Genomic DNA, 17381 nt, shown 5'->3' with positions numbered 1-17381 from the left:
ATTCTTCTTTCCTTTCGTCTGAAGTCTTCGGGTTTGTAGATTAAGGGAGCGTTTTATTCAGGCAATTATTTGGTGAGATCACTTGGGATGTCCTTACAAACAAAGTATCAAACAGAATGGAAACTTTCATGAAGAAGTACTGACTACTAGTGAGGAAACTTGTCTGGAGAATCTAAGGGAATACCAACTTTTAGCATCAGTACAATCTAGATCTTTAAAGCTGACTCATTTCTCAGAGTTGTCACATATTCATTAGAAACTGCTTAAAATCAATGAAATAATTAAGCTCTGACTGATGATGCAGTCATTCATTAAGCTTGAAAGCTTGTGTTTCATACGGTGCAGCTTTCCGTGTGTGTAACACACATGATCATGAGCACACATGGCTTAACATTCATGTTCTTTTTACTGATACTGGTCAAATTCTCAATAACTAACTTGTACTCAGTCACTTTTTTCTTCTTCTAAGGGACATGGGCTTAAAAGATCTAATAGGTGACAATGCCAACAAACGAAAAAAATCATGTCCTATGTGGACTAAAAATAACATATCTTGATACCTTTGGCAATTCAGTTTTCTAAACATATGATTAGACATATTATAAGATGAACAGTTGTTGTTGTTGTTTTTCTAAAAAAAAAAGCAGAACAAAACCGGAAAACATGGGTCTTTATCTCTAGCCATATAGCTCTTCATCCGTTACAGTGACTAAGTGTTCATGAAAGACTGGGTCACCTGAATGGTATTTTAAAACAAAACCCAAAATTAAATAACTAGCACTAGAAGCATATTTTGACAACTTGCCTTTAAAATGTCTGCCTAAGTCTTAAATGGAAAGTATTTAAAACAAAACGAAAAACAATAATAAAAACCTCTTCCTTTGTATGATGGCTTAATAATTGTGATGTATTCTGAATATATACAATGAAATATTCTGAATATGCAACTACTTTGGTCTTTGAAATAAACTGTTTCATTACCATTTCATATTACAAGAAGCTAGTTGTTATTTAGTTTGTTGCCAGATGAATTGAACAGAGAAGCATAAAAACATAAAAATAAATACTACGGTAAATAACACTCCCAATAAATAAATACAACATGTCTTCCTTTCAGAGCTGTGGTAGCTATTCATTTAATTACTTCGTTTCATAGCATTAAAATAAAGCCAGCTAAAATCGGGTGTTTCCAATTAGTTTAATTACTCTCCCTAGGACGATAAATGTTATAGGATAGACGCGTGGCTTCTATGGAATGGTGCTTTATGAGGAGACGTTCCCAAGATCCCACAAGTGAAGATTAACAGCATAATGCAGTATAAAATATTACTAAGATTTTTTTCTCTCTTATTTCCTTATGTTCCATTAAATCTTGTTTGCTTTTCAAAGGAGGAAGAGGAGGGAAAAGACATTGACGAAGACACTATTGTGAATCCTGGTAGAGACAGTGCCACAAACCAAATAAGGAGAAAGGAACCCCACATGTCTACCACAACAAACTACAATCGCGTCGGGACTAAACACAATGAGGCCAAGACTAACCGATCTCCAACAAGAGGCAGTGTGTTCTCTGGAAAGGGTGATATTCCCAACACACCTTTAGATTCTACTTCCCAACCAGTCACTGAATTCGCCCAAGAAAAAGATATTTCTTTGACTTCACAGACTGTGACCAAACTGCCACCTCACCCTCTGGAAGGCACTTCGGCCTCTTTAAATGATGGCTCTAAAACTATTCTCAGATTTCCACAGAAGAACTTGTCTGGGACCATGGAATCTTTAACTATAGTTCCTATAACGGAATCTCAAGAGGTATCTACTGATATCAGTGAGGAAGAGAGTTTATTGACCAATGTCAAGCTCGATACAGGAGCTGATGATTCTTCAGGCTCCAATTTTGCAACTACTGCTGTGCCATTCATCTCTGAGGACATATCCCATGGGTATGTATTTTCTTCAGAAAACCCAGAGGCCATCACATATGATGTCCTTATGCCCGAATCTATGAGAAATGCTTCAGAAGATTCAGCCTCCTCGGGTTCAGAAGAATCTCTCAAGGATCCTTCTGTTGATAGAAATGTGTGGTTTCCTGGTACTACAGAGGTGATGACACAGCCCGATGTTGGATCAGGTAGAGAGAGCTTCCTCCAGACTAATTACACCGAGATACATATTGAGGAATTTGAGAAGACAACTGAGTCCTCTTCTCCAGGCCCACTGGTGTCGCAGCATCCCTCAGTCACAGATATGGAAATGCCATCTTACTCTTCATTTGCCTACTTCCCGACTGAGGTAACACCTCATGCTTTTACTCCATCCTCCGGACCACACGATTCGGTTGCCACTGTCCACGTGGTACAGTTGCAGACAACCCAACCGGTATACAATGGTGAGACACCTCTTCAACCTTCCTCCAGTAGTGAAGTCTTTCTGCTAGTCACCCCTTTGTTGCTTGACAATCAGATCCTCAACACTGCCTCTGCCGCTTCAAGTAGTGATTCGGCCTTGCATGCTACGCCTGTGTTTCCCAGTGTCGGTGTGTCGTTTGAGCCCATCCTGTCTTCCTATGAGGGCGCACCTTCGCTTCCATTTTTCTCTGCTTCCTTCAGTAGTGAATGGCTTCACCATCTGTCTACAGTCTCTCCCATCCTTCCACAAGTTGCGTCAGCTGTTGAGAGTGGTAAGGTGTCCCTGCAGGCTTCCCTGCCAGTGGCTGGGGGTGATTTACTGCTAGAGCCCAGCCTTGCTCAGTATCCTGATGTGCTGTCACATCAGACCACTACTCGTGCTGCTTCACAGACACTGGAATTTGGTGGTCGTGGTTCTGGGGTCCCTTATAAAACGCTTGTGTTTTCTCCAGTTGAGTCATCCAGCAGTGATGTGACGATGCATGCAAGTTCTTCAGGGCCTGAACCTTCTCATGCCTTACCTGATAACGAGGGCCCCCAACACCTCTTCACTGTTTCTTACAATTCCGCAATACCTGTGCATGATTCTGTTAAGGTAGCTCATGACGGTTCCTTACTTAGCAGCCCTAGCCACCCACCAATGCCCGAGTCTTCTTTAATAACCCCCTCCATGTCAGTGCTGCAGCCCACTCAGGGCCTGTCTGGTGATGGGGACTGGTCTGGAGCCTCCTCTGATAGTGAATTTCTTTTACCTGACTCAGATGGTCTGACAGCCCTTAACCTATCTTCACCTGTTTCTGTAGCTGAATTTACATATACAGCATCTGTGTTTAGTGATGATAATAAGACGCTTCCTAAAAGTGACATAATAGATGGAAATCAGACTGAACTGCAGATTTCTTCATTCAGTGGGATGATTTACTATTCTGAAAGCACAGTCATGCCTGAGCTGTACGATAATGTAAATAAGTTGAGTGCATCTTTACAAGAATCCCCTGTTTCCATTTCTAGCACACAGGGTATACTTCCAGACTCTCTTGCTTATGCTGCCCCTAAGGCTTTTGATCATGAGATTAGTCAAGTTCCAGAAAATAACTTTTCACTTCAACCTACACATGCTGTATCTCAAGCGTTTGGTGACACTTCTCTTAAGCCTGAGCTTAGTGCAAACTCAGAGCCAGCATCCTCTGACCCTGCTTCTAGTGGAATGTTATCTCCTTCAACTGAACTCTTGTTGTACGAGGACTCAGATTCTTTTAATACGGAAGTATCATTGCTGCAACCTTCCTTTCAGGCTTCTGATGCTGACAAATTGCTTAAAACCGCTCTTCTGGCTGTGCCTACTGATCCAAAATTGGTTGAAACCCCCAAGGTTGATCAAATTAGTTCTACATTGTCGCATCTCATGGCATCAAATTCTGCTTCAAGTGAAAACACACTGCATGCTACGTCTGTACCAGGTTTTGTTGTATCGCCTGCTTCTAATATGCCCGCTGCTTCACTTCAAGGTTTAACCATTTCTTATACAAAGAAATATTTTGAACCAATTTTGCTTAAAAGCGAAAATTCCCAGCAAGGGGTGCCTTCAATGCACAGTAATGATGAGTTATTGCAAACTGCCGATGTGGAGATTCAGCATGCCTATCCCCCAGAAAGAAAGCATGCATTTGCTACTCCTGTCTTATCGATGGAAGTGCCACCAAATACACTTATAAATAAGCTTATGTATTCTGATGATGTTTTCACCTCCACCAAGGGTTCTATTACCAATGAGGTTGCTGGTATTCCAACACTTGTAACTGCTGACCATTCTGTTTCTTTAGAAAATGGGTATGCTTCCATTACAGCTGTTTCTCCCAACACAGAAGGTTCTGTTGCCACAACCAAGTTCGTGCTTCCTTCTAAAACAACTTCTGAGCTGACTCACAGAGCCAGACTAGACACTGAGCTAGTGGGGGATGGTGATGATGGTGATACTGGTGATTATGATGATGAGGATGACAGAGATAGAGATGGCTTATCCATATATAAGTGTATGTCATGCTTCTCCTATAGAGAATCCCAGGAAAGGGTAATGAATGATTCAGACCCCCAGGACAACAGTCTTGTGGATCAGAATAAGCCAACTTTATATTCAGTATCTGAGAAGTCTGAAGAAGAAAATAACGTCACAGGTGTGACCTCAGACAGTCAGAGTGGTATGGACAGAAGTCCTGATACATCACCACCAACAGATGTGCTCCCCCGAAAGCACGATGATGGAAAACAGGATGGTGACATTCAGATTGGGAAAGCCCTGCTTCCTTTCCCCCCAGAATCTAAAGCATGGGCGGTTCTTACAAGTGATGAAGAGAGTGGATCAGGGCACAGTACGTCAGATAGCCTTAATGATAAGGAGACTTCCACAGACTTCAGTTTTCCAGATGTTAACGAGAGAGATGTTGATGGGGTCTTGGAAGCAGGTGACTCAGAAATAACGCCTGGATCCCCCCAGTCCTCAACACCGACTGTCACTAGCGGGCACTCAGAAGTGTTCAACATTTCAGAGGCAGGTTAGTTATGGATCAAAGAGATAGATGGAGGTGTGGCAGTCTTTTTTCGCAAAGAATAGAAAAATCATGGAAGGATAGACATTTGGTAAAATGGCATGTTATTTTTTAATCAAAATATCAAACCAGTTTACAGGTTTTAAAGTATGGTTTTATTCGTTACTCAAATGAATACTCAAAATGGTGTTGTTGTTTTTTTTCAATTTTTTGTCAAAGTGTTGTTGGCATGTCATCTTGTATTAGTTTCAGGTGTATAACGTAGTGATCCGACATTTATATACCGTACGATGTGATCACTATGATAAGTCTATTAACCATGTATCACTGTGCAAAGTTATTACAGTATTGTTGACTCTATCCCCTGTGTTGTACATGACACCCCTGTGCTTTCTTTATTTTGTCACTGAAAGGTTGTCCCTCTTATTCCCCTTCACCTTTTTCACCCATCTCCTCACCCTCTTCCACTCTGGCAACCATCAGTTTTTTCTCTGAATCTATGAGTCTGTTTCTGTTATGTTTGTTTTGGTTCTTAATTCTCTTCAAAATAGATAAAGTGATTTTTATTTATTGTGAATATTTCATATTCTACAAGATGCCTATTATATGTAGAAGTAATTATGTGTACCTACTAAATATATTAGTATGCTGCTTTTTAAATGATAAATTGGAGTGTGCTATTTTTAGATGATTTTAATTTTCATATTAACTCTTGTTCTGAAATAAGTTGTAAACTAATTCTGTCGAATGATAAAATGAATGCTAAATTCTGATAGTAATATGATATAAGCACCTCTTTTTAACCCGCTCCATGGAAAAGAATTATGTAATTTACACACTCACCCTAGCTTGGGGAGCTTTGAAAAAAGTTTTATTGCTAAGTTTTGAGAGTTAATGGTAACATTTTTGTTTTAAACAAGGTTTCAATTTTTAGAAGTTGTCTTTGTTTGATTACCTTAATGTTGCCTAAAGAGGGCAGTGTTAACTAACAGAACACATTCTCCTTTGTACTTGCGGTTATATACCTTTCTAAGAAGTTAAATAATGGGCATTAATATGCAGTGTATGTATAGGTATTGTATGACAAGATGTAAAACACTAGAAAATTTTCTGAAGAAATGCATCCCATTTAATAATGTATTTTATGCAAATTGGTTTATTAGCCAGATGTTTCTTAAAGAAGATTACTTACAGCGTCTATAATACAGATGTTTGCTTTAAATGCCAATGAAAAGAAAAGGGAAGTTCAATACCATTAAGCATATGAAATACTAGATAATTTCATTAAACTAATCATAATAATTATATAATTTACTTTTATTAAATTTTAAGACATTTTTACAATTAACAATGAAAATACTTAAATTGTAACAGTAGGTTAAAAAGCAGGCTATAGTTCCATCCTGCACTACGGGTGCATAAAAGTGGGTATTTACAATCCAGGACACAGACACCAGTCCCATTAGAATATTTTCCCTCTTTTGTTATTTTTATCTCTTGAATTGATTGCGTATTTTTCTTTCGGTACAGCAGCAGTTAAAAGTCTGTACATTTTGATAGAGAAGTTTTCTGAGTATTCTGACTTCATACCATTTAACATGGCATTCCAATTTAAAAACTTAAACTCTGAGATGTGAGAATAAATAATGAACCCACAGGTCACCATATTCACTAGTATCGCCAGATGTATGAATTGTTATCTGGCTCCAGTTATAGTACTTTTTAAAAAATTTTTTATTAGATTTATTTTAAAGGAAAATACCAGGAATCTATCTATTTTTCTATCTTACTGGGTAGTGGCATCATTCACATATTTTTGCTATAGTATGCTCTTATGGAAAGACTATATATAAAAAAAAATGCCAAACCTAAAATTAATGACTAAAACTTAGCAATTTCCCTTCAATGCACTAATTAGATTTATTAGAGTAAGTTCTCCCACTGATGAGAGAACAATATGAATGTAACATCCAACATCATCAAGTAACTTACTTAATGAAATAAATAAGATAAAACAAAATTAGGGGAAAATTTTGTTCTGTTTTTAAATCTATATGCATAATAAAATTATATGTAATATGTCTTATGATTGAATATGCCTCTTTAACAAATGCATATGGACTAATTCCAAAACTTATAATTTGATTATATATTTTTAAATGTAGAATAACTTATAAGATATGGTCCTCAAAATAATATATATAAGGCAAATATTAGCATCTGCAATTTATGACTGTGTAAACCAAACCCCACAGATACTGGGTTACTTGATCCAGCTCAATTAGGGAGTTAATACATAACTGAGACTGATAACCTGTGTTACTGGTGTCTGTTTCTTAGAGATTATGTTTTCAAGATTAAAGACAATAAAAAATACATATAATGCCTAATTTCTAATACCAAAATTACACTGTTTTTCTGAAAACGTACTTTAAAATATTCATCTTTGTTCTTTATTTCCTAATACTCTATTAGTAGTTTCTTGTCTTATCATTTAGGTAATTCATATACACTACTGAGTCATATCAAAATAAATATTAATGAATATAAAACTAATGTATAAAAATCAATACAACTAATTGTTCCTCATTATAAAATACAAAGCAACCAGTTTATTGTGTGTACTTTTTGTAGCATCCCATTTAGGTTTCATAATATGTGATTACAATGAGTTTATTATTCTGACTGCTCAGTGAAAGGGTTTATTTTAAAATCCGACCTCCCAGAGAACTTAGGAGATGAACCTATATACCAGACTGTATGTGCGAATGTGTATGGATAGTGTATGTATATTGTGTGTGATATATATGGCAATTTGTTGCATATTTTGTGTTATATGTCTTACGTATATATCACATATATGACCAGGCATATCTCATGTATGTGTATGCCCATACATATATAAATGAGATATGTATGTATCTGTACCTATATACATATTGTTATGAATATTTGTGGTCATTGAAGACATGTGTACTTAATAAGCTCACTTCGTATATAAATTAATGTACATCATTTGCTCTCAAACTTTAGTGTGAACACAGATTGCTGGGCCTTATCCACAGAGTTTCTGATTCAGTAAATTTGAGGTGTTTGGGGTGGGGCCCAAAATTTGCATTTTTAACAAGTTCCAGATGATGCCAATGGTGCTGGTCTGGGGCCACATTTCAAGAATGAAGGATACAGATGATAATATTAATCACCATTGGTAATTACTAGGTACCAGGAACGTTGCTAAATGTATTATTTCATCTATTACCCACTGACTTTCAATTTAGGTAACAGTAGTTACACTAGAAAACGTGTGAAGACAGTCACGTATAAAACAAGAAATTTTCAGTGCGTTTGCCATCAGATTATTTAGGCTTCTATATGAGCCTCACCACAATGCGTAATCACCAGGGCACATGATGAACATAATAGAAAGTAAACTTGGGCTTCTCTCGTAAGAATATTAACTACAGCTCAGGGCTCAGTGGGCTTACAATATTTCCGCTGTTTATACAATTTTACGATTTTTAGTCACACCTTTGAATTCCTCTTTTTTCTACCAACTGCATCCCTAATTATAAGAACAAACATCTTGGGAACTTTGGGTGTCATTTATACTCCTTTGGTATGTTGAGTAGATTAAATTATTGGCTCTTTTTTGCATCATCCCATTATAGAAGGAAGCTATCATTTTAAATCTTAAGTTCCCTGCATTAGATATATTTTAATGTTATGCTTATGAATTCGTTACTCTCAAATTTATTATTCTTAAAGATTTAAAAATAAATTGCATCCCTCTGTCTCGTATCATTAATAGTACAATACTTAGTACAACCACACCAAATGTGCCATTTGTGTAACAATCAGTGTGGACTCTCATTGAGAACCTAAATTTAGTTTCATCAGAACTTCTACAGGTAGACAGGATAAGGGCACTTGTAGCAGAGTCGCCATAGTATTGAGCTGGAAGAGTTCTAATGTTCAGTCATCTTGGTTTCCCACTGCACACACCTCAAAGTAGAAGGGAAGAGTGGTGACGGGCCACCGACGCCCTACAGTCCTGAAACTCTTTAACAACGTGGAAGGATAGCTCCAATGGCAGCGATTTTGAAAGTACTAGAACAATAACTTGCCCATATGGTCACAAAAATAGTCATTTGCCATCTTTGAAAATTAACCCAAGGGCAGATTTCAGACTTTCTCATAATTTACACTTGCATATTTGAAAAGAATCTCTTAAATATATATAGTCCTTCAATTCAAGTGCAACAGTATTTTCATTTTTGATGGGGAAAAACAGTTGGTAAGAAGGACATTCAAAATATTAATACCATTTTAAAAGCAACCTACATTAAATTTTAAATAGATTGCTAAATTACCTTAATGTAAGTAGGGTTATTTATTGTAAGATTCTCTCTTCATGAAACTATTAACTCGTCCTAATTATTTACCTAATTGCAGGATTCAAAATAATTCCGTTAAAATTAATTTTGGAAAATCAAAATTATATATGGTGAATCAGTAAGTAGTAATGTTTTCCCTGATCATTTTATTTAACATCTAGGTAGTTTTCTTATTTTAATACTTCCATTTTCACAATCTTTTCAAGGTAGTATTATAGTCATTTCCTGCCATGGCACCCCTACCTGGGTGCCAATCTCTGTTAGGATATTATGTTCTCAAGCTCCGATAGCCTGCCTTACTTTATAAACTTTATTTTATTTTAATTGACTTCTAATCATAGACATTCTTTGCATTATAGAGTCAAAATTTTAAAGGTAAGCAACAGCAATGAAGGTTGCAATTATTCAGTTGAAAAATGGTATTACTTTTCTTTTAGTTTAAATATCAACTCTCTCCATTTTCTCCAACTACAGAGGCCAGTAATAGTAGCCATGAATCTCGCGTTGGTCTAGCTGAGGGGTTGGAATCCGAGAAGAAGGCAGTTATACCCCTTGTGATCGTGTCAGCCCTGACTTTTATCTGTCTAGTGATTCTTGTGGGTATTCTCATCTACTGGAGGTAAGCTGAGTGTTTGTTTTGGAAATGTATTTCATAAAGCTCAGATTTTGCCACTTTTTTCAGCTGAAATGTTTTCAAAGCGCATGCAAAATTTATTTTACGTGAGAGTTACCAGTAATTTATTCAGGTAACTATGAAGAAGGTGAGTTTTTGAATCCTGAGATGTAATAATAAAAAAATTTGATTGTTCTTCATACTTCAATCAAATAATTAAAAGTAAAATGGAGGACCTTTGGTTTCAGTTAATATAATACAGTATTTTGACAATCACACTTTCATATTAATCTAATTAACGTTCAAACATTATCATAGCATTTAACATAAATCTAAGCTTTTCAGTTTAAATGCTCCAGCTGTTATAACTTCAAAGGTTATTATTTAGAAAAACATAATTTTTTACTAAGAGTAGATTTTGTAGAAGATGCATATCAACTGCATCTAATAAAAATGATCAATCATATACAAAGTAAAAAATCAAGCAATTAAAATATTAATATAATTAGAAAATGAAGTTAATGACTATATTAAGATGCATGGGATTTTAACATTTATTATAATTTGCCTTGAGGGTAAAATTTAGCTTCACTCTCATTAATAACCTACTAAAACCTTTAAAGGGCAAGAAAAATTGCACTTATCATAAGCTTCCTATCATATAGCAAGACGAACACATGGCAAATGCGTAAGTTTCCTAGGGGTACAATGTCAGTCAGTACTAGTGTTATAACTGCTGAAAACAAGGCCTTTATGATGCTATACGGAATCATATCTGTAAACTAAGAAAGGGCATACGTTAGTACTTTATAGTTTTGTGTGTTTTTTTCCATTTTACTAAGTTTATTGGGGTGATATTGGTTAATAAAATTATATATGTTTCAAGTGTACAATTCTATAATACATCATCTGTATATTGCATTGTGTGCTCACCACCCAGAGTCAAATCTCCTTCTGTCACCATACATTTGACTCCCTTTATGCTTTTCTCTTCACCCCCACCTCCCTTTCCCTCTGGTAACCACCATAGTATTGTCTTTGTCTATGAGTTTTTGTTGTTTGCTTGTCTTGTTCGTTTGTTGTTTGCAGTTTTATGTCCCACATATGAGTGAAATCATATGGTTCTGGACATTTTCCATTTGTCTTATTTCACTTAGCGTGATATTCTCAAGATCCATCCATGTTGTCACAATTGGCAGCATTTCACCTTTTCTTACGGCTGAGTAACGTACCCTTGTGTATATGTAAAACATCTTCTTTATCTACTCATCTGTTGAGGGACACTTTGGTTGTTTACCTGTCTTGGCCACAATGAGTCGTACTGCAATTAACATATACTTTTGTTTTAAAAGAGAATTTTGTTCAGAAGATCTAAAATTAATTTCTTTATTGCTTAGCAACGTCTTTTTATAAGTTCCTATCACCACTCTTTATGTGTTATCCCAAAATACATTCTCTCATTTTATTCAGAAATATTCAGTGTGTTTATTGACTGTTTCCCATGTGCCTAATACTGTGATAACTACTATGGGAAAATATTAAAAAATGAATGAATGAATGACAGTCACGTCTGTCAAGAAATTTATCTGTATTGAGGAGAAATAATTTCCCATGAAAAATATATAAAATATTATGAAAAGCATATGCATAGCAGCCGGAATCTCTAAAGCTGAAGGTGGTCAGAGAACAGGGATCTCAATAGGCCAGACTGTAGAGTAAATGTAAAATGTAGGGGCTTGAGCTGGATAGACTTCAGAAAGTGGAGATAAAAGGAGAAGGGCATTCCAGGCAGGACACAGCAAGAAGGGGCACCAGGAAGCAGGAGTGAGCTGAGTGTGTCTGAGACAGTGAGGCCTGGAACAGGTCATTGCATGGGATTGGTCATGGGTTGGCTAAGATAGACTGTTTCCATGGCCAACTGTACTTCAAGCTGACTTCCTTTACTGAACACGGTAAACTGTAGGCAAGGGAGCACAAATTATTCTTTTGTTATCTTACATGGGTTAGGAGTCTATTTTGTTTATACCATGATGCAAGGAAAGCTGCTTTCTTCACTAATTTCTATAATTGCCAATGACTCTTTTTACAGAAGATTCTATGCTCAGTAGAGTATGGTGAACACTGTACGTAATCCATAAAGATTTACTCAACAACAATTCATATTGCTTTTCTCCCTACTCCCTCCTGGCCTTGTTAGCCCAACTCCTTACCAATGTTTATATCATGTTTATTTAGATTACTGGTCTATATCTAACCTGATTTTTCCTGCCAAACCAGTTTTTGAAATTAATGGGAGTTGGGACTAAACAAATTTAAAATAAGATGGAAAGTGGGACCAAATTCTGCTTCATAGTAAATAGTGTTAGAATAAAGTTCCAATAAAGATGTCAGATGGGTTATAGTTATAATATTGAAGTAATAATGAGTCTCTTAATCTGTTACTTAGTGTTTTAAGTTTATTTTCTACAAATTTGAAAATGAGTCTTGTTAAATATGATTTGATATTTCATGGAAAATTAAAATCTGGAGTGATTTTTATCTTCTATTAGTAATGGGTCATCCCGTATGTATTATATAGAGAAAAAAGATAAAATTACAAGTTGAAAAATATACACTTGACTTTCACCAAAAGATATTTCTCTTTTCCTCACAAATAACAATTTATGTACTTTGAATACAGAGTGCATTAGTTTTAAAATGAGTACCCTGATAGTTATATATACATATATATATACACACACACACACATATATATATATATATATACATATATATATATATATACACATATATATACACATACATATATATACACACACATATATACATATATGTATGTGTATATATATATATACACACATATAATATCTATCAAATGTTCTGATAAGATTTATCACTTTTACCCTCTTCAAAATTTAACGTATCTGTTCTCTCACATCCATTTGAAATTAAATCACTTCAAAATGTAAATTTTTATATCAGTAATACAGTAATACAATAGGGGTACAATTTGCTAAATTACAAAAAAAGCAAAACAACAAAAAACAACAACAACAACAAAAATGTCAGTGTTAGTGCATTCTTCAAGGTTTGTATGAATTATCCAAATTCCAGTGTAGATGCATTTGTAAATGATATGATTTCACTAGCCAATATGGAAGCCTTTTAGACCTTCTGGGAAACTACAGCCTGTGGGAAGGCTGAAAAATCAAATGGCATACCAACAAGAGTCCTAACGGCAACACGGTCCTATAAGTTTTTCCATGTTTATATATTTAAATTTTTTCTAACCTATGTTTTAGGAGAAAAGATAACCTCAAAGTGGTGTAACAAATCCTCTCTCTTATCTAACTTACCTAACTCAAGGTGGTCTCCTGTGTGTTGTGTAAACCTTGAGAGACAGCATGTAGCAGGAAGACAGAGCAAATTAGAGGTGATGAAACCTGGATCCCTTTCCCAGTACACTGTGGCATTTGCTGTGTGGCCATAGGCATGGCACTGACCCACCTAGGAATTAGTTTCTCTTTTTACCATTTGGGGGGAATGTTCCCTAGATCATCTTTCAGATTTCAGTCAGACCTTCTTCAGGGTTTCTGTGATGAATGCAACATGATGAATATTGTTTCATATTTGTCTAAGGGTCTAAAAAATGGAATAATAATTACCCATTTCTAGCTTTCAATTCTAAATACTGTGAGGAAAAGGTGTAAATTAAATAATCAGATTAACATTGATTGATAGGACCTATGTCTACAAGTTTAAAACAGTCATCACTTTTTTCACCATGGCTGAGTGATAATTAGCAGGAGACACAGTTATCAACACTTGGCACATAGATGTGAAGACATTCACTGCTTATACAGAACAGATGGACTATAGATACTGAGTCATGTCATACATTAAATAATATGCCTTGAAATTGTTTTCCAGATGTTTTAAGGTATAATTTACATGAGCCAAGTTGTAAGTTCCTAAGATGTAAAATTATTTCAATAAGGAAGATTTTCACAAGATTCTTTTTAAAGAAGACAAAGGGTGAATTTTTGAGAGCTTTTTTAATAGTCAGAATCTAAAAACTCCAAAGGTATACTCAACAAAACAGCACTCCATCAAAAGCAGTACAGAAAACAACTTTCCACAGGCACATTGTTTTGGCGAGGGGAGTGGGAAGAAAAGCATTACAAATTATCTCTTGGTCTTAAATTTAAGTTTGTGGACCATTGAGGGGAGCTACCAACCCAGGAGGAAGGCCTCCCGGTACCATGCTGCCTTTCAAGCAGAATTTCACCTCTAGGTAACTTCTGTAACTTATCTCCAAGCAATGTACAGATGCCTTTCATCCAGAATTTATCCTGTGCTCTTTTAACGTTTTCCATTTATAAGCTTTTGTTATGATTCATAAGGTTCTTTTGTTACTGGTTAATGCGGGTAACATTATTGGACCACTTATTTTTTAAAACCAACAAATGTTTGATTACATAGCTGAAAAGAGTAGAGCTACTATATACCCAGATACTACAATGAATGTTAGCAACATGTTAAAGCTCAATACCAACATAAATTTACCTTTTCTGTTCTGTGAGATACTACCGTGTTTCCCTGAAAAGAAGACCTACCCAGGAAAATAAGCCTTAGATATCCCCTGAACTTAAGCCCTAATGCATCTTTTGGAGCAAAAATTAATATAAGACCTGGTTTTATTTTCAGGGAAACATGGTACCTTGTCCCCATTCTCTCCAACATATCCTCTGTCTGTCAATCCATCCATCCATCCATCCATCCATCCATCCATCCATCCATCCAGCTATCTCTCCATTTATCCATCTTTCCCTCAGTATATATCCCACCTCTTCCTCCCAAATGTATCGAGATTTTAAGTTATCCCATTAGGTGGTAAGCGAGTCTAGGATGCAGCTGAATAATTTACGGTTGGTGAGATATACTTGCTCCTGGAAATCCATCTACTCATTCATTATTTGACACCTATTGTACTCCTGGCACTGCGTTAAAAGTTGGGTCTACATAAATCAAAAGACATGGATCTATCTTTTTTAAAAAATGTAATGAGGATATAGGAAGAAAACAAATATGTTCCAAAATAATTCCCAAAATAATTCCTAACCACCAGTTAATAAAAATATTTAAAATAATAGAGAATAATATCCAGGAAGTAAAGGTCATCCTTGGATTAGTTAAGCATATTTTTCAAAGCAATCGCTACAAGGTGAGTGTGAATAGAAGTCTGTGTTGGGTGTAGTGGAAGCAAAGAAAGTGGAATGCTAGAGTCTGCATAGGAAACGAGAGGCTGTTTCACAGGGAAGGTATCACTGAGCTATTTTTAAGGAGGATAGAGTTTTCCTGACATATCAGTGAGTGAGGCATTTGGATCAGAAGGAGAACCATGTTTAAAGCAGGGAGGAGAAATACTGAGTTGGGACAGAACAAAGCATGTTCCGTGATCTACAACTTGCTAGTATGACTGGAATATAAACATCAGAAAGGGTGAGGACCATAGGTAGGTAGAGTGTACGTATCGAAAGATCTTGGATACCACAATCTAAAAATCTGTAAAATACAGAACTAGAGCCAAAGTCTCAAAATAATAGGGAGATAGATTTTTGGCTTGATACAAGAAAGATTTCAACAGTTGGAGGCATAATAGTGGATTGGGAAGACCTTCTCTCTGGTACCATTTGGAAGTAACTTAGAAGGGAATGAATTTTGAGCAGGTATAAGAAAGAAATATCTAGTAACTAGAAGTGACTCATAAAGAAGTGAGCCACGTGTCAGTGAAGGTATTCAAACTGGACCTTTTTATGTTAAAAATGTTGTTGATGGGATTATTATATTAGTTGTGATAATGTACTATTGTCCCCAAAGGCATTTTATAACTTTAAGATTCATTGAAAAATAAAAAGGATCCATTTTACTGGCTTGTGTAACCATATTTTAGAGGAATCAAAGATATTTTAATTCTGTGATCTTAAAAGCAAGTATCAACCCGGTGTTTCCATATCAGTGTGTCAGAACGTGCTCCATCTGTGGTTGCACAGATAGGCCAGATTTCCCTGTAGTTTCTGCTCCTGCTTTTGGTTATGCTTGAATGTAGACTTTCAGTAGGACAGTTTCCTTCTCGTGAGACCTGGAACCCTCATGCCTCCACTCCTCGCAGTCTGCCACACTCGCTCCTCTTTCCGGGTTAAGAACCTAGCTCAGGTTCCCTTTGTCAATTTGCCATCTCCTTCTTGCACTGCCTGTTCTCTTTTGAAGACATTGTGATGTCCTCTTGGTTACCTGTGTTCTCACAGGTTTGCTTATCAAAGGCTTGTCCCATCAGAGCACAGGGCTAGTTTTTGCTATGCATGTCATTGCTTTTGGATTTTCTTCTTGTGAAATGAAGGTTATATGTTATATAATTTTATAGTACTCATACTTATTGCAGTGAATTCATTGAACACGTATTTTGGGGGTACCTACAACGTGCCAGACACTGTCCTTAGCAGTGGACTAACATTACCGTGATTCAAAGTCCTTTCCCTTTGTGGAGCTTACATGCTGATGAAGTAGGATCAATTAAAAACACGTCAGACAAATAAACAAATATATCAATACAGTGTTTCTTACGTTGATAAGTGCCACAAAGCAAACAAAAGGCGAAGAACAGTGACTTGGTGGGCTGGGTGGTACTTGCAGCTGGTCTGGTCAGAGAAAAACTCTCAGAGGAAGTAACACTTGAGCCAATGCAAAAATGACGGGAGGGAGGGAGGTGGCCAGAGGGAAAGAGCAAAGCCTTGAGATGGTGCTGATGAGGCCTCTTCAAGGGAGAAAGAGACCAGTGCGACTAGAGCCTAGTGGGTGAGGGAAGGGCTTGCAGGTGATGGCACTGCTGAAGTAGCCAGGGGACCAGGTCACAGAGGGTCAGTCTTTCCTGAAATAATTGACTATCTTTCTAGTTCCAGTGGGAAGCCATTGAAGAATTTAATGCAGGGAACTTATTACTGAAAATATATCACAATGTAGGTGTGTCACATAAGAGCAAATGTTATGTTAAAGTTCATTAGGATTGTATCTTGTAGCCTGAAGCTTTTAAATGGAAAATGATATTGGCATTTTTACTCAAACAGGTATTTCTGTTATATTTCAACTTAACCACTCATGGATAATACTTCAAATAAATTAAATGACCCACATCAAAGAGTGTCATTAGCAGTTTTAATTATCTAATTTTTTTAATTAGGGATGGTTTGCATTAGTTTATAGCAGCAGTTGGTTCTTTGCTCTTCTCAGCAGTTTATAGTGTGCTCTTACCAGATGCTACTCTTATTATCTGAATGAAAATAGATTCAGGTGACATTGTAGGTCATCGTTGTCGTTAATTCCAAATATATTTATTCTCAAAACCCTCATCAACAAGGCTAGG

At 36.3% G+C, this 17381-nt stretch overlaps 1 protein-coding gene across 4 annotated transcripts in view; it reads left to right on the top strand.

The window, feature by feature from the left end:
- Positions 1-17381, top strand: part of PTPRZ1 (protein tyrosine phosphatase receptor type Z1) — a 165250-nt gene that overhangs the window by 120312 nt on the left and 27557 nt on the right. For 2 of the 4 annotated variants that reach the window (XM_019750066.2, XM_019750067.2), the window contains exons 12-13: positions 1390-2389; positions 9823-9967. In XM_019750066.2, the coding sequence (XP_019605625.2) occupies positions 1390-2389; positions 9823-9967 (1145 nt within the window). Of the gene's footprint in view, positions 1-1389; positions 4961-9822; positions 9968-17381 lie in introns of all 4 variants that reach the window. The other 2 variants (XM_019750065.2, XM_019750064.2) reach the window with 1 other exon arrangement.

The sequence above is a fragment of the Rhinolophus sinicus genome, linkage group LG11 (assembly GCF_036562045.2).
Source record: "Rhinolophus sinicus isolate RSC01 linkage group LG11, ASM3656204v1, whole genome shotgun sequence".
NCBI classification, from domain to species: domain Eukaryota; kingdom Metazoa; phylum Chordata; class Mammalia; order Chiroptera; family Rhinolophidae; genus Rhinolophus; species Rhinolophus sinicus.
This window is presented reverse-complemented; position numbering and strand designations above follow the sequence as displayed.